This window comes from Aquarana catesbeiana, linkage group LG04 (genome assembly GCF_042186555.1).
Source record: "Aquarana catesbeiana isolate 2022-GZ linkage group LG04, ASM4218655v1, whole genome shotgun sequence".
In the NCBI taxonomy this organism is placed as follows: Eukaryota; Metazoa; Chordata; class Amphibia; order Anura; family Ranidae; genus Aquarana; species Aquarana catesbeiana.
In genome coordinates this window covers 220,192,065-220,215,523 of record NC_133327.1, presented here as the reverse complement: position 1 = coordinate 220,215,523, position 23,459 = coordinate 220,192,065, and the positions used below count along the sequence as shown (strand labels likewise).

Here is a 23,459-nt window from a genome sequence, read left to right as displayed (position 1 = left end):
TAGTACATTATGAAAGACTTACCTTTAACCACCTCAATACAGTGCACTTATACCCCCTTCCTGCCCAGACCAATTTTCAGCTTTTAGCGTTCTCACAATTTGAATGACCATTACTCAGTCATGCAACATTGTACCCATATGAAATTTGCGTCCTTTTTTTCACTCAAATAGAGCTTTCTTTTGGTGGTATTTAATCACTAGTGGGTTTTTTATTTTTTGTGCTATAAATAAAAAAGTCCGTAAATTTTGTGAAAAAAATGCCTTATTCTTTTTTTCTGTCATAAATTTATACTGCTACATATCTTCGGTAAAAATAACCCAAATAAGTGTAAATTATTTGGTCTTTGTGAAAGTTATAGAGTCTACAAACTATGATGCCAATCACTGAAAATTGATCACATCTGATCACACCTGATGTACTGAAGGCCTATCTCATTTTTTGAGATACTAACAAGTCAGGAAAGTACAAATACCCCCAAATGACCCCTTTCTAGAAAGTAGACATTCCAAGGTATTAAATAAGTAGCATGGTGAGTTTTTTTAAGTTGTAATTTTTTCCCACAATTCTTAGCAAAATTAAGATTATTATTACCGTATTTATCGGCGTATAACACGCACCGGTGTATAACACGCACCTCAATTTAGGAGGGAAGTTGAAGGGAAAAAAACTTACATTTAAATGCCCATCATTGCAGCCTTCTCAGTGCAGCCTTGCCCCAGTCCAGCCTTGCCCAGTGCAGCCTTGTCAGTGCAGCCTTGTCAGTGCAGCCATGTCAGTGCAGCCATGTCAGTGCAGCCTTGCCAGTGCAGCCATGTCAGTGCAGCCATGTCAGTGCAGCCTTGCCAGTGCAGCCATGTCAGTGCAGCCTTGCTAGTGCAGCCATGTCAGTGCAGCCATGTCAGTGCAGCCTTGCTAGTGCAGCCTTGCTAGTGCAGCCATGTCAGTGCAGCCATGTCAGTGCAGCCATGTCAGTGCAGCCTTCCCCAGTGTCCAGTCCAGCCTTGCCCCAGTCCAGCCTTGCCCCAGTCCAGCCTTGCTGAAGCCTGTGAGCTTCAAAATCGCCGACCGCGATTCGAAAATGGCGCCGCCGGCGCCGAAATACACAGAGCCGGTCCTCGGCTCTTCTCGGCGGCTCTCGTTTACTTTCGGTTCCACTCGGACGGTGAGCGGAGCTATCCGAAACTAGCCGAGTATACTCGGCTAGGTTCGGGCGGCGCTCGAGTGAAACCGAAAGCCGCCGAGAAGAGCCGAAGACCGGCACTGTGTATTTCGGCGCCGGCGGCGCCATTTTCAAATCGCGATCAGCGATTTTTAAATTCTGACAGGTCAGGATCGCAGGGGATCGGCGTATAACACGCACCCGTGATTTTCCCCTGATTTTAAGGGGAAAAAAGTGCGTGTTATACGCCGATAAATACGGTATTTTTTTTTTTTACAAAATTGTCATATTAACAGGTTATTTCTCTCACAGAGCATAGGCATACAGCAAATGACACACCAAAATACATTCTGCTACTCTTCCTGAGTAGGGCGATACCACATGTGTGATACTTTTACACAGCCTGGCCACATACAAAGGCCCCATATTGAAGTAGCATCTTCAGGCGTTCTACAAGCATAAATGACAGATCTCATTTGTCAACCACCTATTACACTTTTGAAGGCCCTGGAGCACCAGGACAATGGAATTGCCCCAAAATGACCCCATTTTGGAAAGCAAACACCCCAATGTATAATCTATGAGGCATAATGAGTCTTTAGAACGGTTCATTTTTTTCCAGACGTTTTTGGAAAATGTGGAAAAAAAAATGAAAACGCATTTTTTTTACACAAAGTTGTCCATTTATCAGATATTTCCAACACATAGCATGTACATAGCAAAGATGACACCCCAAAATACATTCTGCTACTCCTCCTGAGTATGGCAATACCACATGTGTGAGACTTTTACACAGCCTGGCCACATACAAAGGCCCAACATTGAAGTAGCATCTTCAGGCGTTCTACGAGCATAAATGACACATCTCATTTCTCAACCACCTATTACACTTTTGAAGGCCCTGGAGCACCAGGACAATGGAATTGCCGCCAAAATGACCCCATTTTGGAAAGCAAACTCTCCAACGTATAATCTATGAGGCATAATGAGTCCTTTGAACGGTTCATTTTTTTTCCAGAAGTTTTTGGAACATGTGGAAAATAAATGAAAACGCATTTTTTTTACACAAAGTTGTCCATTTATCAGATATTTCCAACACATAGCATGTACATAGCAAAGATGACATCCCAAAATACATTCTGCTACTCCTCCTGAGTATGGCGATACCACATGTGTGAGCCTTTTACACAGCCTGGCCACATACAGAGGCCCAACATCCAAGTAGCACCATCAGGCATTCTAGGAGCATAAATGACATATGTAATTTCCTGGCAACCTATCATTTTTGAAGGCCCTTCATATTTCTAACACATAGCATGTACATACCAAGAATTACAATCCAAAATAAATTATATTGCGGAAAGGGTAAAAAAAAAAAGCATTACCTGTGCTTTTAGTAGTATCCGCAGAGGAGAACACTGGTCCAGGCAGCAGGCAGGGATGTGCTTAGCAACAGCAATAGTAATTATCCAGGCAGCAGGCAGGAATATTGTCTATAGTCAGCACAAGGATATTGTCAGCACAGCACAGTCCATAGAAATTGTCCAGGCGGAGACAGCCAGCACAGCCATAATATTGATCCTGGTACACGGTTACCTGCAGACACTCATTGTACTGCTCTCCAGCCCTTCATAAACCTACTGCCTCTTGCTACAGCTAATTATTTGCATAGTCCATGTAGCAGTGTGGTCCCTTCATGCAGCAGGCAGAGGCATGATGGCAGTAAGTCAGCATCAGGCTGAGGGCCGCAATCAGGTAAGACCTGTGCACAGGGGTAGAGGCTTCAACCCACCTAAATCTCTATGAAGCCTCCGGACTCCAGACCCTAATCCAGAAATCCTGAAACCCGGAGAAAACAAAAAAAAAATTGTTTTCTCCATCCGGAAAAACAATTCTGGAGCCCCTCACATATGTGAGACCCCTGTGTACTACAGTAGCAGGGCAACAGATCAGTCCAAGTGGTAGGCAAAAGCATAGTCCATAAAACAGGCCAGGGTCAGTTCACGTGCAAGCAGTCCAAGTGGTAGGCAATAGCGTAGTTGATAAAACAGGCCAGGGTCAGTTCACGTGGAGGCAGTCCAAACGTTAGGCAGAGGCATAGTCACAAAACAGGCCAGGGTGAGTTCATGTGGCAGCAGTCCAAACGGTAGGCAGAGTTATAGTCAAAAAACAGGCCAGGGTCAGTTAACGTGGAAGGCAGTGGCATGGTTATTTGGGGAAGCATGGAAAATGGTCAGCACAGATGATGAAAATTGGGAAATGGGTAAAAATATGGGCTAATATTTTAGGGATGTATGATAAAGTTGGAAGCATTCACCAATGCAAAGGCCAGTTTGGGAGGGACACTGGGGACAATGGTAGCTGGTATCTTTTCGAAATCCTCTTTTGGTGCACACGCAACATTTTTTTTGCCGTCTCCGGCCTGCTTCAGATGGTGGAATGTTGAAGGGGAAGTGACGCTCATGAAGTCGGCACACAGCCTCAGATCGAAGGTCTTCAGGGGAGGTCTTTGGTGATAGATGAGGGACGTAACAACTTCTTCTATGAATTGTAGGGGGGGGGGGGCTTTGTGTGGATTTGGTGTAGACTACATAGGAATTATAAACGGCCAAATGTATGAGATAAATTGCTACCTTCTTGTACCAGAATCGGGACCTCCTTATCGACAAATAGGGCTGAATCATTTGATCATTGAAATCCACCCCCCGTGTAGAGATTATAATCTTGGACACATACTGGCTTTTCAATGGGACCTCTTCTTCTTTGAACCTCAATTGTAGTGTCGTCATGGATGGTGGACATCATGTGCACGTTCCTTTTATCCTTCCACCTCAAGGCCAGCACTTCGTTGCATCTCAATGCTGCTCTTTCCCCCCTTCGCAGCTTTTTGTTTGCTAGAGATTGTGGGAAGCCCTTTTTCTGGAGGTTCCGCAGGCCAGGGTTTTTGCAATGTATAGGTGTTTGGGGCAGGCCAGTGTAGAAATTGTCGAGGTATATGTGATATACTTTGTTCAGAAGTGGGTATGCCCAGTCCCATACAATCTTTCCAGTTATGCCCATGTAGGCCGGGCACTCAAGGGGCTGGATCTGGGAATCTTTTCCTTCATATATGCGGAACACATACAAATATCCCGTGGCTCTCTCACAGAGCTTGTATAATTTTACTCCGTATCTGGCCCTTTTGCTAGGAATATATTGCTTTATTTCTAGCCGGCCTGAAAAGGGTACCAGGGACTCATCGACACATATGTTCTTATCGGGGACATAGAGTTCTGCAAATTGTTGGGAAAAGAAATTTATCAGTGGTCGAAGTTTATATAATTTGTCATAATTTGGATGATTGCGGGGAGGTCACTGGGTGTTGTTGCTAAAATGAAGAAAGCGCATTATCATTTCGTATCGGGACCTGGCCATTACGGCAGAATAAATGGGCATGTCGTGGATAGGGTTGGTGGACCAATAGGCATGTCCTTCTTTTTTTTTTTGTAAGCCCCATGTTTAGGGTGAGGCCCATAAACAATTTGAACTCCTCCAAATTCAGATCTCTCCACTCAAATGGACGGGCATAGGATGATTGGGGGTTGTTGGCAATATACTGCTGGGCATATAAATTTGTCTGGTCCACAATAAATTGCGTATAGTGTCGGGCAAAAACAGATCAATTGCTGTGAAATTTTGGGTGTTGGCCTGCACACCTGGCTGTGCTGTGAATGGGGGAATAATTGGTGATCCCAAGTCAGATGGCAGCCATGTTGGGTTGGCAAGACCATCTGGCATATATATAGAGGCCCTGGCTCATGGGGGACGTGACACTCCAGTAGTTGGGGGAATTGAATTTCCTGTGCTGGTACTCAGGCGTGATGTGGCAGCACTGGTACTGGGTCTGGGCATTTGTTCCTGGGGCCTATCTCTGCGGCAGCGCTGGTACTGGGCATTTGATACCTGGGCCTATCGCTGGCGGCAGCGCTGGTACTGGGGCTGGGAATTTGTTCTTGGGGCCTACTGCTGGCGGCAGCGCTGGTACTGGGCCTTGGAATATAATCCTGGTTTCCAGAGTGCCGTGCCCTTTTAGGAGGGACCCATTCTTCCTCCGAATCATTTGCCGATTCACTATTGGGTTCAAATGCCGAATTTGATTCGGAATCAGAATTGGAATCTGATGAGAACTCCCCGTTGCTCTCATCAGTCATGAAGAGGATCTGGAACGCCTCCTCACTGGTGTATAATCTTTTGGACATGACGCTGATGGCTGTGTGACAGGTGGCAGGTAACAGTCACTGATGGGCTGTGAGATGGGTGGCAGGTGACGTTCACTGATAGGTGATGACGGTGTGATAGGTGATGGTCACTGATGGGTGACAGGCCACGGACGGTGATGGTCACTGACGGGTGACAGGCCATGGTCACTGATGGGTGATGTGTGCACCGCTGATGGTCACTGATGGGTGACGGGTAATGGCTGACGTCAATGATGGGTGACGGGTAATCGCTGACATCACTGATGGGTGACGGGTAATCGCTGATGTCACTGGTGGGTGACGGGTGATGGCTGATGGTCACTGATGGGTGACGGCTGACGTCACTGATGGGTGACGGGTAATGGCTGATGGTGACTGATTGGTGACGGGTGATAGCTGACGGTCACTGATGGGTGACGGCTGACGGTCACTGATGGGTGACGGGTAATGGCTGACGGTCAGTGATTGGTGACGGTTAATGGCTGATGTCACTGATGAGTGATGGCTGATGGGTGACGGGTGATGGGTGACAGTCACTGATGGGTGATGGCTGACGGTCACTGATGGGTGACAGGTGATGGCTGACAGGTGCACCGCTGACGGTCACTGATGGCAGTCTTATGTGACAGGTGCACTTTATGGGGGTGACTGTTGGGTGACAGATGACAATGGGGGGGCGATGGGACAAGTGTTGTGCTTGTACAGTACAATACAGACACAGATTGGTAACTCACTGCTCCTAGCTCTTCTCTCCTCACACTGGAAACGGTGTGTGAGGAGAGAAGAGCTGGTAACGGGTAGTTACCGCTCTGTGTTTACATTTAGTGATCAGCTGTGATTGGATCACAGCCGATCACGTGGTAAACAGCCGCCGGCCAATGGCTGTTTACCATCGTCGGTGACGAGCAGTGTTCCCGCCACCGACATGCATGCGCTGCGCGCTCCCGATAGTGCGCATGCGCTGTGCACAATGGGGCGGTACCAGCTGTCATCACGTGGTAAACAGCCATGCCCAATGGCTGTTTACCCCCCCTCGGTGGCGAGCGGTGTCTCCGTGACACGCCGCTGAGGGTACAGGGATGCGTGCGCATTCCCTGTTTAAAGGGCAGGGCGTCATATGACGCCCTCCCAGAACGAGAGCCTCGCCGTCATATGACAGACGGCGGGCGGCAAGCGGTTAAACAAAGCCCTCCAGTGGCATGCTGTCACTGTTGACAGGGTTTCCATCTTCACCTGATCTTCCTTCCAGGTTTGCAGGCTCTGGCCATTTGTATGGCCGAACTGCGATGACGTCACTCCTGCACATGCGCACGGGAGTCACAGCCGCTGCCCAGCTCTCTCAATGGATGGCATGCTATCCATTGAGAGCACAGTGCTCATGCGCCGGTGACTTCACCGGTTGCTACTAAAGTAAGTATCTCCTTAATGGTGTAGGTTTAGCAGATATTTACTATACCTACAGGTATGTGCGTGGATCATGCAGACATGTAGTAAGCTGTCTGCCCGTAACTCCAAAAAGGGCAGGCAGTTACTGAATCACAGGAAGAATCAATGAACCATGAGGGCACTCACCAGAGCCTTTGCAGTTTATTGAGAACCACAAGTTGTCGACCACAGAGGCCAACTGTACTTGTAGTCTATTTCATTCACAGGAAACTGTTTTCAAATTGTGACAGCATGTTGTTTTCAAATTGTGACAGTGAATGTGGGGAGAAGTTCCCCTACTCACTGTCACAACGTGAGGAACGCTGGCAGGAGGAGGTGGGTCACTAGGAGCATGTTACCTGTTACACCCTAAATATGGGTGTAACATGTTACATGCTCCTAAAGGTGAACTTAGCTTTTAAAGAATAGAGATGTGAAGAATAAAGGTTCAAAAAGCAGGTGACAGGCAACAAGAACAAATCTTTTCAAGTATTTGTAGAAGTTTAGGGAGCTGGTAGGAGGAAAATTGGATTCATTACACTTTTTCTTTCATGTTTATATTTTCTTTTGTTTTGAATATCTCCAGCTTTTCTGCACTATATGCACTATAACAGTGCATTTTTATTATTTCTCCAACCTAGTTTATGAACCTGAAAAATATGTTTATCAAAGTTAGATATTTGTTTAAATATATTCTACTGGTCAACAGCTATTCTGTTGACCAGTAATGGGACGTTGGGTCTGCTTCAGGAAATAGGGTGTATGATAGAATTTCAAAATTGGTACTTTGTTGACTTTCAGGTTCTGAAGGGTGCAGCCACATGTTTCTATGCCTTCATCGGCTTTGACATCATTGCTACCACAGGAGAGGAAGCAAAGAGTCCCAACACCTCTATTCCATATGCTATCACAGCTTCACTGATTACCTGTCTGACAGCCTATGTTTCTGTAAGTATAGCTCATTTTTTTTAAATTCTATAGTATGACACCTTTTTTGTTTTGAAGTATGTAATTGAAATTAATTTTTTAGGAAGAGTGAGTAACAAATAGAGCTCTTAAAACATTTTTTTATGTTCACCATTCAATTTAAAAATATTTATTATATAAACATTGTATAATTGATGAGAAAAAAATTCTAATAAGAAAAAGGAGACCTTAGGATTGAATAAATATGTATATTTATATACAGTAAATGTAATAAAAATTGCCACATTTATGCAAAATGAATTTTCCAAATAAGTAAGAGTTTAAATAAATTAAATTGCCAGTTTTCCCTAATTATCTTTGTTTGTTTATAAGCATACACTGAACATAACTTTAGCATTTTTGCTAGCATGTTAAATTGATAGAGGTTTGGAAGTACATAAGGCCCATTGAGAACAGTTCAATATGTTACAATTCATTGACCTAATATTATACCTTCAGCATGTAGGACATCTATTACCAAACTTAGGAGAGGATTTGAAAATGTTCTCTTATGCCGAAAAATTGTTTTTGAATCTACACATCCATCCTATGAAAAGCATCTGTCTCCTAGCTGTACAATATTTTAGCATTTTTACTACTTTGCCATGTTAGCTGTGTGAGATGTGTTGAAGTGGGAATTTTACTTTTGTTTTTTAGGTCAGTGTTATATTAACATTAATGGTTCCCTACAATATGATTGATACGGAATCACCACTTATGGAGATGTTTGTAGCCCATGGATTCTATGTTGCTAAATTCATTGTGGCCATTGGATCTGTAGCTGGGCTTACAGTCAGCCTGTTTGGATCTCTGTTTCCTATGCCCAGAGTCATTTATGCTATGTCTGGTGATGGGTTATTGTTCAGGTAAGTAGTGGTTGCGCAGACTGATGCCTGTTTGCAATAATTAATCTTTTCAAAAATGCATTCTGAACTTTTTCTTTTGTATTTTAGGTTTTTGTCCCATGTCAGCTCCTACACAGAGACTCCTGTGGTGGCTTGTATTGTCTCTGGATTCCTTGCAGCCCTTCTCTCTCTTTTGGTCAGTCTTCGGGACCTAATAGAAATGATGTCTATAGGAACTCTCCTAGCATACACCCTTGTTTCTGTGTGTGTACTTTTATTACGTTACCAGCCTGAAAGTGATATTGATGGTTTTGTCAAATTTCTTTCTGAGGAACACACCAAAAAGAAAGAAGGTATTCTTGCTGATTGTGAAAAGGAAGCCTGCTCTCCCATGAGTGATGGGGAGGAGTTCTCAGGTCCTGCCACCAACATATGTGGAGCAAAGAACCTGCCCTCTCTGGGAGACAATGAAATGCTGATTGGCAAATCTGATAAGGCCAACTACAATGTAAACCATCCAAACTATGGAACAGTGGACATGACATCTGGAATTGAAGCTGATGGCTCTGAAAACATCTATCTTTTTAAGCTGAAAAAATTTATTGGACCAAGATATTACACAATGAGGATCCGTCTTGGCTTGCCTGGGAAAATGGATCGACCGACTGTTGCTACCGGTCGAACAGTGACCATCTGTGTCATGCTTCTGTTTGTTTTGTTGTTCATCTTTTGCTCCTTTATTATATTTGGTGCAGATTACGTATATGACCAAGTATGGTGGGCAGTCCTCCTGGTCATTTTGATGGTACTGCTAATCCTTGCCCTGGTTTTTGTTATTCTTCAGCAACCAGAGAATCCCAAGAAGTTGCCATACATGGCACCATGTGTTCCATTTGTTCCTGCATTTGCAATGATGGTCAATATTTATCTTATGCTTAAACTATCGGCTATAACATGGATTCGATTTGCTGTCTGGTGCTTTGTGGGTAAGTTCTTCAGTGCTTTCAATATTTTGCTAATGTATACATTTGAATATATTGCACTGTTTTACTTGATACCATCTTGTTATCAAGTAAACTTGTTGTGTGTGTGTGCAGGGAGATTACAATTTTCCTAAAATTCTATCTTGTGAACTACAGAGAATTAAGCAAGCATGGTTTCTTGGGGTTATATTTGAGATCCCTAGAGGGTTCTATCAGGGAATGTATTAATTGGCAACTTGTTTAGATGGATTATTCTGCTGTGTGAAGGTGTCTGGATAGTTCTTGTACCAGTGTCACTTTACAGAGCCAACAGCTCAGAACCAGTGAAGCCTTTCCTACTGTGTCCTCTGACACCAATGAACTTTTTAGCTGTGTGTAAGGGGATTTTTTGCCACTTACCACCATTGTATGTGATTTCCATACACTACCAATATAATACCAATATTCTTTCCAATGACCACCAATGTTGAAGTGGGTACTTCTTCACTGACCATCAATGTAAGGCATGCTTCTGCCTCTGCCAACCAATTTGAAATTGAACTTTTCCACTGCCCACCATTTTAAGCAGGCATTTACATAGTTACATAGTCCGTTTGAAAAAAGACACCAAGTCCATCTAGTTCAACCAAAGAAATAAATAAAAAATAATATCATACAATCCCATATACCCAATCCTATACCCACAGTTTCCTTACCTCTCATCTGTATAAGAGGGCACAACTTTACCAATGTAAGCAGCTTTCTTCCTTCTGCCTGCAAATGTAATAGACCATTCTCCCCAATGACTGCCAATGTAAAGGCCATTCTTCTCGCTGGCCACTAACATAACGGGCACTCTTTCCAATGAGCAAAAATGAAAATGGGCACTTTTCCTCTGGTCACTAGTGTAAGGGGCATTCTTTCCAATGACCACCAATGAAAGTAGGCACTTCTACATTGACCATCAATGTAAGCTGCCTTTCTACCTCTGCCTACCAATTAAAGCAGAAACTTTTCGACTGTCTTACAATACAAGGAGACATTTACCCACTGGATCACCAGTGACTAGCCACCAATGTAAGGAGGAGTCTTCCCACTGACCACATATGTAAGGGACAATCTTTCTGCTAACTGCCACTGTAATGAGTGATTCTCCCACTAACCACCAATGCAATGGTGCATTCTTCCCACTGACCACAAACATGAGGGACAATCTTACCAATAGTCACCAATTTAAGTGGGCACTTCCCAATTAATCATTAATAAAAGGGGGCTGGTCTTCCTCTGAAAACGAATGTAAGCTGCACCTTTTCCAGTGCCCACCAATGTAAGAGTCAATCTTTCCTCTGGCTGCCAATGTAATAAGGCATTCTTCCCACTGCCTACTATTGCAATGGGGCATTCTTCCCAATAACCATCACTTTAAGTGGGTACTTCTCCACTCACCATTTTCTACTTACCAACAATATAAGGGGGTACTTCAGCACTGCTCACCAGTGCAAGAGGACACATGTGCTTCAACAATGACCACCAATGCAAGAGGTCACATCTTCCCTGTAAGGGTAACCTCCCTCTGAGCACCAGTGCAAGAGAGCACTTGCCCCCTGACTACAAACGTGACCAGCAATGTAAATTTGGCCATACACAGAGCAAATTTTGGCCACTTCCAGATAAACCAGCCAAAATGCACTATGTGGGTAGCCCCATGGGCATTGTTACACCCAAGACCCTCCCACTCAACATCTTTCAATAGAAAAATAGAAGGAAGCAGGCAGAGTCCAATCAGATGTAGGCATCATTATGTATTTCCAGCTGTCAGAATTCAATAGCCATAGTGGGAGGTTGAACCCTGATATCAAAGAATTGTAGTGTGAGAGCAATCATATAATACTGTAATTCCATCATGTAACCTAAAGAAGATATTAGAGGTTCTGTGATTAGTATAAATACACACAGTCCAGAGACCTCTGCTTTTACATGGTTGTCAAAATCTCTAGATTTCTTATATGTAATAGCTGGGGGGTACATCATTCTAGATATAAATGTGACTCATATTCTGTTTACATACAGTATTTTTACTAGGGCAACACATTAACAGAAGATGGCTATACTAATGCATATCACACTAAGAGCAAACCAGACTTCATAGTTTAGATTTGGTTGCTCTTTGTACCCCATGGAGCAGAGGACACCTTGTAAAGGGCACAGATGTCTCTATTACATCTCTTCTGGTTGTATTAATTTCAGGCTCACAGGTGTAGATAGCAATTAAATATGCAGCTCTCTGCTGTAAGCATTTCATCTTCTTAAGAGTTTGGCTTGCAGCTGTGAATAATAAAGCATGCATATAAAATGTTGCATGAAAGAGACACACACCTAACAAGCAAATAATACATACATTTTCAGTTACTGTAAAATAATTATCAGATCATTTGCTTCTGTAGCCAAGGACTTGTCAAACAGGGTTCACCAGAGCAGATAGTTGGAATTTTAATTTGGCTTACTCCTGCCAGAGCTCACCATGACTTGAACAGGCATCATTAAATTTCTATGAGCTAACTTTGCTCACATACCATCTGGCACTGCTAGACCACAGGCTTCTCTGCACATCAAGAGATTTCTCTGCCCCTTATCATGCATATTTCATTTCTGAAGTTGTCAGTGATGAAATAATTCAGTATCACAATCAAAAATATAATCCTGATGTGGCCAAATATCATGATGGCTGTTTATCATTAGCAACCAAGTATATATATACTTCTAGTACAAAACACATTTTTGTAAAATGAAAACATGAGAAGGGAAATGAGACGCGGATGGGTTCTTCAGGTTAATTTGGCATTGTACTTTCACAGTTCATTGTCTGGATATCTTCCAGAAGCTCATTCATTTAACATGCTTGTAGTAATCAGACACCAAAGGAATTTGCTTTCATGTGACAATATTTACTAGGTTAGAAGGCTAGTGGAATTTTTGTGGGTGCATATTACTGGATCAATTCCTCTGAACATTCTATAAAGAGATTTTTTTTTTTTTGGAAATACATCAAAGTTTTTACAATATTTACATAACCCTCCCACCTCCCTCCCAAAGACCCACCCCCAAACCCAAAACCCAAAAAGCATATAACACCAATAAAGATAATCAAGAACATTTCCAAAACAATCAACAATAAAGAAAACAGAACTATTTACAAAAAACCCATTCCCACCCTTCATTAACAAAAGCAACAACAAACTATCCCTATTATATACTATCCCTCCACCCTATCCCTACACAAACAAAAAACACTCCTATATACTTTCTCCACACTGTCCCTTTGTCGCCACCTACGCTCACTCTGAAAAACAAAAATAAAAAGGTTAATCATTTAAAAAAATAAACATCAATAGCATAATCCCAATATTTACATTATATACACCATTGTTTCCATTCCTCTAATTTCCATAACTTTCTTGCATTCTTTTCTCCTAAGTTCTTATAATCATAATATGCATAATTGTAAATCTTTCCTCGGACCATGGCCACGCATTCTTTCACTTTAACCATTTCCTGCCTGAAAATCAAAATATTCAGAATATCCCACAAACACTCTTTAATACAACTCACAACAATCCATAACAACCTCTCCTCATTCCTCCCTAAATCACACAAACCATATAACACCATTTCATACGTTACACTATTCACACCAGTCAATCCCTCAACCATCTTCTCCATCCATTTCCATATTTTCATAGCGACACTCCCAAAACACATGTACCACCCTCTCAACCCCCCCCCACCACACCCCCATCTCGGGCACACCTCACTATCCACAAACCCACAAAACTTCTCCTCCTCTGAAACTCCCTTGTAGGCAAACACCCATGCACCCCCATCCATGCAATATCCTTCTGTCTATTATCCACTCCTTTACAGCACACATTCTTCCAGACTTTCTTACATTCAGCTACTCTTAAACCACCTATTCCCTCCACTTCCTCCCTTCCTTTCAGTATCTGCATTACCTTCTTGCTCTCACACCATTTATCCCGCCTCACATCTTGCAACTTTAACCTCCTCATACACCTTTCAATCCTCACATAAAACCAAGGTGCAACAAAACATACAGGTTTCCTTAAATCAACATCACACAACTTATATTTCCGTAACACACTCCCACATGCATACTTTACCATACACCCTGCAACATTCTCTTTCTCACTTAACCACTTGACGACCGCCTCACGCCGATTTACGTCGGCAAGGTGGCACGGACAGGCAAAATCACGTACCCCCCGGTGCCCGAGGCGGTCGTCTTTTCTCCCACGGCGATCGGAGATGAGGGGGAGGCCATCCGTTCGTGGCCCCCCCTCGCGATCGCCGCCGGCCAATGAGAACATTCCTTTGCTGCTGTATGCTAAACAGCAGCAAGGGAAATGATGTCATCTCTCCTCGGCTCGGTAATTTCCGTTCCGGCCCGAGGAGAGAAGACAAGTGAGTGAGTGCACAACACACACACACACAGTAGAACATGCCAGGCACACAAAACACCCCGATCCCCCCCCAATCACCCCCCCCCCCCCGTCACAAACTGACACCAGCAGTTTTTTGATTACTGCATTGGTGTCAGTTTGTGACAGTTACAGTGTTGGGACAGTTACTGTTACCCCCCTTTAGGTCTAGGATACCCCCCTAACCCCCCCTAATAAAGTTTTAACCCCTTGATCACCCCCTGTCACCAGTGTCACTAAGCGATCATTTTTCTGATCGCTGTATTAGTGTCGCTGGTGACGCTAGTTAGTGAGGTAAATATTTAGGTTCGCCGTCAGCGTTTTATAGCGACAGGGACCCCCATATACTATCTAATAAATGTTTTAACCCCTTGATTGCCCCCTAGTTAACCCTTTCACCACTGATCACCGTATAACTGTTACGGGTGACGCTGGTTAGTTTGTTTATTTTTTATAGTGTCAGGGCACCCGCCGTTTATTACCGAATAAAGGTTTAGCCCCCCGGTCGCCCGGCGGTGATATGCGTCGCCCCAGGCAGCGTCAGATTAGCGCCAGTACCGCTAACACCCACGCACGCAGCATACGCCTCCCTTAGTGGTATAGTATCTGAACGGATCAATATCTGATCTGATCAGATCTATACTAGCGTCCCCAGCAGTTTAGGGTTCCCAAAAACGCAGTGTTAGTGGGATCAGCCCAGATACCTGCTAGCACCTGCGTTTTGTCCCTCCGCCCGGCCCACCCAAGTGCAGTATCGATCGATCACTGTCACTTACAAAACACTAAACGCATAACTGCAGCATTCGCATGGTCAGGCCTGATCCCTGCGATCGCTAACAGTTTTTTTTTGTAGCATTTTGGTGAGCTGGCAAGCACCAGCCCCAGGCTGCGCCAGATTAGCGCCAGTACCACTGACACCCACGCACGTACCATACACCTCCCTTAGTGGTATAGTATCTGAACGGATCAATATCTGGTCCGATCAGATCTATACTAGCGTCCCCAGCAGTTTAGGGTTCCCAAAAACTCAGTGTTAGCGGGATCAGCCCAGATACCTGCTAGCACCTGCGTTGTGCCCCTCCACCCGGCCCAGCCCAGCCCAGTCCACCCAAGTGCAGTATCGATCGATCACTGTCACTTACAAGGCACTAAACGCATAACTGCAGCGTTCGCAGAGTCAGGCCTGATCCCTGCGATCGCTAACAGTTTTTTTGGTAGCATTTTGGTGAACTAGCAAGCACCGGCCCCAGGCAGCGTCAGGTTAGCGCCAGTACCACTAACACCCACGCACGCAGCATACGCCTCCTTTAGTGGTATAGTATCTGAACGGATCAATATCTGATCCGATCAGATCTATACTAGCGTCCCCAGCAGTTTAGGGTTCCCAAAAACGCAGTGTTAGCGGGATCAGCCCAGATACCTGCTAGCACCTGCGTTTTGCCCCTCCGCCCGGCCCAGCCCAGCCCAGCCCACCCAAGTGCAGTATCGATCGATCACTGTCACTTACAAAACACTAAACGCATAACTGCAGCGTTTGCAGAGTCAGGCCTGATCCCTGCGATCGCTAACAGTTTTTTTGGAAGCTTTTTATTGAACTGGCAAGCACCAGCGGCCTAGTACACCCCGGTCGTAGTCAAACCAGCGCTGCAGTAACACTTGGTGACGTGGCGAGTCCCATAAGTGCAGTTCAAGCTGGTGAGGTGGCAAGCACAAGTAGTGTCCCGCTGCCACCAAAAAGACAAACACAGGCCCGTCCTGCCCATAGTGCCCTTCCTGCTGCATTCGCCAATCCTAATTGGGAACACACCGCTTCTGCAGCGCCCGTACTTCCCCCATTCACATCCCCAACCAAATGCAGTCGGCTGCATGAGAGGCATTTTTATGTCCTCCCGAGTACCCCTACCCAACGAACCCCCCCAAAAAGATGTCGTGTCTGCAGCAAGCGCGGATATAGGCGTGACACCCGCTATTATTGTCCCTCCTGTCCTGACAATCCTGGTCTTTGCATTGGTGAATGTTTTGAACGCTACCATGCACTAGTTGAGTATTAGCGTAGGGTACAGCATTCCACAGACTAGGCACACTTTCACAGGGTCTCCCAAGATGCCATCGCATTTTGAGAGACCCGAACCTGGAACCGGTTACAGTTATAAAAGTTAGTTACAAAAAAAGTGTAAAAAAAAATATATATATATAAAATTAAAAAAAATAGTTGTCGTTTTATTGTTCTCTTTCTCTATTCTCTCTCTCTATTGTTCTGCTCTTTTTTTACTGTATTCTATTCTGCAATGTTTTATTGTTATTGTTATTGTTATTATGTTTTATCATGTTTGTTTTTCAGGTATGTAATTATTTATACTTTACTGTTTACTGTGCTTTATTGTTAACCATTTTTTTGTCTTCAGGTACGCCATTCACGACTTTGAATGGTTATACCAGAATGATGCCTGCAGGTTTAGGTATCATCTTGGTATCATTCTTTTCAGCCAGCGGTCGGCTTTCATGTAAAAGCAATCCTAGTGGCTAATTAGCCTCTAGACTGCTTTTACAAGCCGTGGGAGGGAATGCCCCCCCCCCCACACCGTCTTCCGTGTTTTTCTCTGGCTCTCCTGTCTCAACAGGGAACCTGAGAATGCAGCCGGTGATTCAGCCAGCTGACCATAGAGCTGATCAGAGACCAGAGTGGCTCCAAACATCTCTATGGCCTAAGAAACCGGAAGCTACGATCATTTTATGACTTAGATTTCGCCGGATGTAAATAGCGCCATTGGGAAATTGGGGAAGCATTTTATCACACCGATCTTGGTGTCATCAGATGCTTTGAGGGCAGAGGAGAGATCTAGGGTCTAATAGACCCCAATTTTTTCAAAAAAGAGTACCTGTCACTACCTATTGCTATCATAGGGGATATTTGCATTCCCCGAGATAACAATAAAAATGATTAAAAAAAAAAAAAATGAAAGGAACAGTTTAAAAATAAGATAAAAAAGCAAAAAAATAATAAAGAAAAAAAAAAAAAGCACCCCTGTCGCCCCCCTGCTCTCGCGCTAAGGCGAACGCAAACGGCGGTCTGTCGTCAAACGTAAACAGCAATTGCACCATGCATGTGAGGTATCGCCGCGAAGGTCAGATCGAGGGCAGTAATTTTTGCAGTAGACCTCCTCTGTAAATCTAAAGTGGTAACCTGTAAAGGCTTTTAAAGGCTTTTAAAAATGCATTTATTTTGTTGCCACTGCACGTTTGTGCGCAATTTTAAAGCATGTCATGTTTGGTATCCATGTACTCGGCCTAAGATCATCTTTTTTATTTCATCAAACATTTGGGCAATATAGTGTGTTTTAGTGCATTAAAATTTAAAAAAGTGTATTTTTTCCCCAAAAAATGCGTTTGAAAAATCGCTGCGCAAATACTGTGTGAAAAAAAAAAAATGAAACACCCACCATTTTAATCTGTAGGGCATTTGCTTTAAAAAAATATATAATGTTTGGGGGTTCAAAGTAATTAGTAGTTAGAAGAGTGAGTTAGTGAGTATTTTGCAGACCTCACTTTTTGTCACAAAGTTTTGAAAATTGAAAAAAGAAAAAAAAAAAAGTTTTTTCTTGTCTTTCTTCATTTTCAAAAACAAATGAGAGCTGCAAAATACTCACCATGCCTCTCAGCAAATAGCTTGGGGTGTCTACTTTCCAAAATGGGGTCATTTGGATTTGGGGGGGGGTTTGTGCCACCTGGGCATTCCATGGCCTCCGAAACTGTGATAGGCAGTGAAGAGTGAAATCAAAAATTTTCACCCTTGGAAATCCTGAAGGCGGTGCTTGGTTTTCGGGGCCCCGTACGCGGCTAGGCTCCCAAAAAGTCCCACACATGTGGTATCCCCATACTCAGGAGAAGCAGCTAAATGTATTTTGGGGTGCAATTCCACATATGCCCATGCCCTGTGTGAGCAATATATCATTTAGTGACAACTTTGTGCAAAAAAAAAAAAAAAGTGTCACTTTCCCGCAACTTGTGTCAAAATATAAAATATTCCATGGACTCAATATGCCTCTCAGCAAATAGCTTGGGGTGTCTACTTTCCAAAATGGGGTCATTTGGGGGGGTTTTGTGCCACCTGGGCATTCCATGGCCTCTGAAACTGTGATAGGCAGTGAAGAGTGAAATCAAAAATTTACACCCTTAGAAATCCTGAAGGCGGTGCTTGGTTTTCGGGGCCCCGTACGCGGCTAAGCTCCCAAAAAGTCCCACACATGTGGTATCCCCATACTCAGGAGAAGCAGCTGAATGTATTTTGGGGTGCAATTCCACATAGGCCCATGGCCTGTGTGAGCAATATATCATTTAGTGACAACTTTTTGTAAATATATTTTTTTTTTTTGTCATTATTCAATCACTTGGGACAAAAAAAAAAAATATTCAATGGGTTCAACATGCCTCTCAGCAATTTCCTTGGGGTGTCTACTTTCCAAAATGGGGTCATTTGGGGGGGTTTGTACTGCCCTGCCATTTTAGCACCTCAAGAAATGACATAGGCAGTCATAAACTAAAAGCTGTGTAAATTACAGAAAATGTACCCTAGTTTGTAGACGCTATAACTTTTGCGCAAACCAATAAATATATGCTTATTGACATTTTTTTTACCAAAGACATGTGGCCGAATACATTTTGGCCTAAATGTATGACTAAAATTTAGTTTATTGGATTTTTTTTATAACAAAAAGTAGAAAATATCATTTTTTTTCAAAATTTTCGGTCTTTTTCCGTTTATAGCGCAAAAAATAAAAACTGCAGAGGTGATCAAATACCATCAAAAGAAAGCTCTATTTGTGGGAAGAAAAGGACGCAAATTTCGTTTAGGTACAGCATTGCATGACCGCGCAATTAGCAGTTAAAGCGACGCAGTGCCAAATTGGAAAAAGACCTCTGGTCCTTAGGCAGCATAATGGTCCGGGGCTCAAGTGGTTAATCACACACACATACTTACATACTTCACCACCAGAAATTTCTCAATACTCACCATACCTTTCCCGCCATTCATTACTCCTTTCATTACTTTCTCCCTCTTCAACTTCTACATCTTAGATGACCAAAAAAAGGAAAAACACACTCTCACAATTTTTCATCACTCTGGCGCTGGAAACACATAATATAAAAATAACAAAATCGGATTCAAAACATCCTTCACAATCAACACCTTCCCTTCCAACGACAAAGTACTTAAAGACCAGAAATCAACTTTCTTTTTCACTTTCACTAACGCATCCTGCCAACTCTCTCTCCCATACAAATCAGAATCAAATTTGACACCCAAAATCCTCACTCCTCCCTCACAAAACTTCCAACCACATTGTTCAATCCCCCTATTTGCCAACACCTTCGCCACCACCTTATAATCTACATTCAACAATGATAAAGGCCTCCAATTTTTCAACTCTCGCTTGTCACCTTTTTTATATAATAAAACAATCACGCTTTTCAACATAGATTCAGGCATTCTCCCCTCTTCCAAAACTTTCATCACCATCTCATACACGCAATCACCAATCACCTCCCAAAACGTACAATAAAACTCAACTGGCAAACCATCACTCCCAGGCGTCTTACCTTTCTTCATACTCCCAAGACATTCATCAACTTCACCTCTGCTCACTTTCTCCCCTAACATACTCTTATCCTCTATATCCAGACACATCTCCACCTGCTCCAACACTTCCTTCTCAACCCTCTCATCCCTCTTCTTTTCCATATATAAATCGGAATAAAACTTCCAGATTTCCTCTCCCAACCTCTCTTTTCCACTTACTACCTGTCCATTCTCATCCAACACACTTGACAAATCCACCTTCCCACCATATACCTTTTTAAAGAAAAAACGCGTACATTTCTCATCCTTCTCCTTCACTACCATCCTAGCTTGCGAAATAATCTCTCTCCCTCTGCGCTCCATAAAGACTCTCAATTTTCCTCTTGCTTCCACTAATTCACACCCCACATTCTCTCTCCATTCCCTTAGTTCTTCCAAATATTCTCTTCAACCACCATTCATACCCCTCACTTTCCTTTTTCGCAATCTCACAACCTTTCCTTACAAAAAAACCTCTTAGTCTGACCTTTCACCCACTCCCACCACTTAATCACACTTAAAAAATCATTCCTCCTCCTTTTCAGTTTCCCAAAAAATTCAACATACTCTCTTTTCACACCCTCATCTTCCAACAATTCCACATTCAACTTCCACACACCTTTACCATACATTACCTCCGATTCCATACTCACAACACACTCGATCCGACCATGGTCCGAGAAAGGCTCCCACTGAATGACAAAGGATTCTGGCTGTAAATTTTTTGAAATAAAACAACAATCAATTCTAGATTTCACAGTAACCTTATCACTAAAATAAGAAAAACCACCACCTTCACCCACATCCCTTAACCCAAACAAACGCAAAATCTCACCCAACTCCTTCCCAGACTTATCAACATCCCCACCACCACCTCCACCCCCACACCTATCCCCACTATGTAAAATACAATTAAAATCCCCCAACACAATAATAGGATCCCCCCCCAGAAAAAACTTCATCTTCTCAAACAGATCCAATCTCCCCTTTTTACCAACTGGTGCATACACACAAAATAACTTAAAACAAACACCCCCATACTCCAAAGTAACAAATAAACATCGTCCCACCTCCACCTCCACTTTCCTTAAAATTTTTATTTTATTATTTTTAATGAGCACCCCCACGCCACTACTCCTGCTCCGACCCAACGACCATACCGCATCCCCCTGGGTTCATCTTGCAGTATGTGGTTCCTCCCTCATGTTGCAGTCCTGCAAGCAAAAAATATTATCAGCATACCCAGACAAGATGTTAAAAATTGCTGCCCGTCTAGATGCCGTCCCAATTCTTCTGCAATTGAGGGAAGATACCCGTAAGAGCATAGAAAATTAGGAAGGGATCATATACCTGTCATGATTTTTTCTTCTTTTTTCCTACTTTATCCCTGGCCCTAGTCCTAGGTCCCACCCCTGACCCCGGGCTCACCCCCCCTGTTTTTTTCTTTGCCTTCCCCTTATCCTAGTATCCTGATATCCTGCATTACCCTATCACCTCCTGCAGCTCGGACACCTGACCAGTGCTAACATAAGATGGCGCCTGCGAGGAGTCGGAGTCAACCACCACATCCGATGCCCCAGGGTCCGGAGAGTCCGGGAAGGAGCCTATGACCTGAGAGGACTCATCCATCTTTCTTTTTAGGGAAAGCTGCCCTACCTCCATCTCCTCCTCCTCCTCTGATTCCTCCAATTCCTCACTGCACCCCTCCGACTCCCCCTCGGCCAGGAGGTGCCCAGGGACACTCTCCTCTGGTACAGAAGAGACCCCTTCCTCCCTCACGGTGTCAACAGGGGAGGGACCTGGCTCACCCTCCATAGGTGGGCAGACATCAGCCCGCACCACCACTTCCTCGGGGCAGCACTATGGCCTGTTCAACAAAGTTCACCACGATAGTTGGAACCCAGTCTGGCCACATCTGCGTAGGATAACACCTTTTGGCCCACAACCACTTCAGCCTCCACAGCTTTTCCCGCCACAGCTACTGGAGTGGGCTCAGACGCTCTGTTAACCTTCAGGCACTGTCTTGCAAGGTGCATCCTACTACCGCAGATGTGGCAGCTCTTCTTCTCCGGACACTGACTGGCTCCGTGACCCTGCTTAATGCAATTGCGGCATGTTAACCCGGCCTCGCACTGGTCTTTGGTGTGCCCGAATGCAAGGCACTGCCTACAGAAGAGGGGCTGGCCAGGGTACCACAAGTAGGCACAATTCCTCCCAATGGAGAAGGATTGAGGGGGGTGCCTGACACCACCTATACCCTCCTGATCCGCCCTAAAAATAACCCAGAATTTACACTGCCCATTAAAGGTACCTAGCACATTCGTCAGCTTCACGCCTGCTGAAACTGATTTACAGTACCTGAATAAAAAGGCAGCGATCTCCCCATCCTGTACAAAAGGATTGTACATATGCACAGTGATGGGGACCCGCACTTTCGTCTCACTCGACAGGAATGTGATCCCTTCCAGCATCTCGTCGCCCTCTTTCTCACCCTTCTGTAGCATACATGTCTGCAGATCTTCCTTTTTCCAGAAAGTAACGTCATAGATTCCAGTGGTAGGGAAACACTGCATGCAAAAAATGGTTTCCCTCTGCATCCCAAAAAAGTCTTCAATCAACTGCTTCTGAATGAAGTGCAATCCGGTCTCATTCCGTCTAGGCTCGGCCACGACCAGCCTCAAAGTGTTTGGAGCGCTCGGCGGCCCCACCATACCTACGCCCACCAATCCCACAGCCAACTCATGGATGGTAGGGAAAGGCGATCACTCTTGTACACTTCTAGTGGCGTCCCCCCCAATAGCAGCATGGGATGCACCCGAAGGAAACACCCCAAGGCCGAGAGGGACTGGCACCAGTCGTTACCTAATGACCAGACCAAGGCAGAAACTACACTTGATCTTAGCCAAAAGGCCGAGTTCTATAAAGAGATATGGCCCTAAAAGACCAATAGGTAAATCATTATGGGGCCTCCTAGCAGCATTACCCAATACTGAAGCCTGTGTCCAGCTACACTAGTAGATTATAGTGGGGTACCAATCACTTTAGCTGCAACTTTTATCAACTAACAATTTTTAATTAACCTAAGTATTTGCCAGGCTATATTTTCTATATTATGAGAGTTTTTTTTTTTTTTAAGATATTCAACCTACGACACCTTCTTCCATGCCTATCAAGCTAACTGCAAGCAAAACGGGTGGTGGTGTGTCTAACCATAACAAAATTCTCTCTGAATGTCAGTATTTGGTGTTCAACCACTTACTGTTAGGCCTTAATTTGTGACAAGGCCATCTAAACCCAGGCTGCAGAAATGTCAGGGAAGGTGTGGCAGGCTGCACATTGGTTCATTATTCTAACAGAATTCTTTGAATTTTGCACAATATAAACAATATGTTTAAAATGTCACCATTTATGTTTTATGTGTGGGGATATGTGGGAGGCATTGCAAAAGTGGCCGTTGAGGACTATTCCTGGCCATCTATCAGGACAGAGGACTAACAGACAGGCATTGCTCCTGCTTCTGATATGTCATATGACTGAGAAGTCATGTGACATAACAGTGCATGCTGGCCTGAATGTGATAGGTGCTGTCTGAAGTTATTTCTTTTTAATGAGACAGACTAATAGTCTTTTCCTGACTCTTTTTTATTATAATCTGACTATAATGGAAGAAACAAGCATCCAATTCCACCAGGCGATAGTATGTGGAAACTGGTAATTAATAATGTCTAATTGATTACTGGGAAAAACGTA

The 23,459-nt window shown here is 43.9% G+C and overlaps 2 protein-coding genes across 5 annotated transcripts in view; both read left to right on the top strand.

The window, feature by feature from the left end:
* RPL22L1 (ribosomal protein L22 like 1) overlaps nt 1-23,459 on the top strand; it is a 541,480-nt gene that overhangs the window by 445,552 nt on the left and 72,469 nt on the right. The gene's annotated exons all lie outside the window — the stretch shown is intronic.
* Nucleotides 1-23,459, top strand: part of SLC7A14 (solute carrier family 7 member 14) — a 90,976-nt gene that overhangs the window by 65,424 nt on the left and 2,093 nt on the right. For all 4 annotated transcript variants that reach the window (XM_073626193.1, XM_073626194.1, XM_073626195.1 and 1 more), the window contains 3 exons: nt 7,625-7,771; nt 8,447-8,655; nt 8,743-9,620. In XM_073626193.1, the coding sequence (XP_073482294.1) occupies nt 7,625-7,771; nt 8,447-8,655; nt 8,743-9,620 (1,234 nt within the window). The remainder of the gene's footprint in view (nt 1-7,624; nt 7,772-8,446; nt 8,656-8,742; nt 9,621-23,459) is intronic.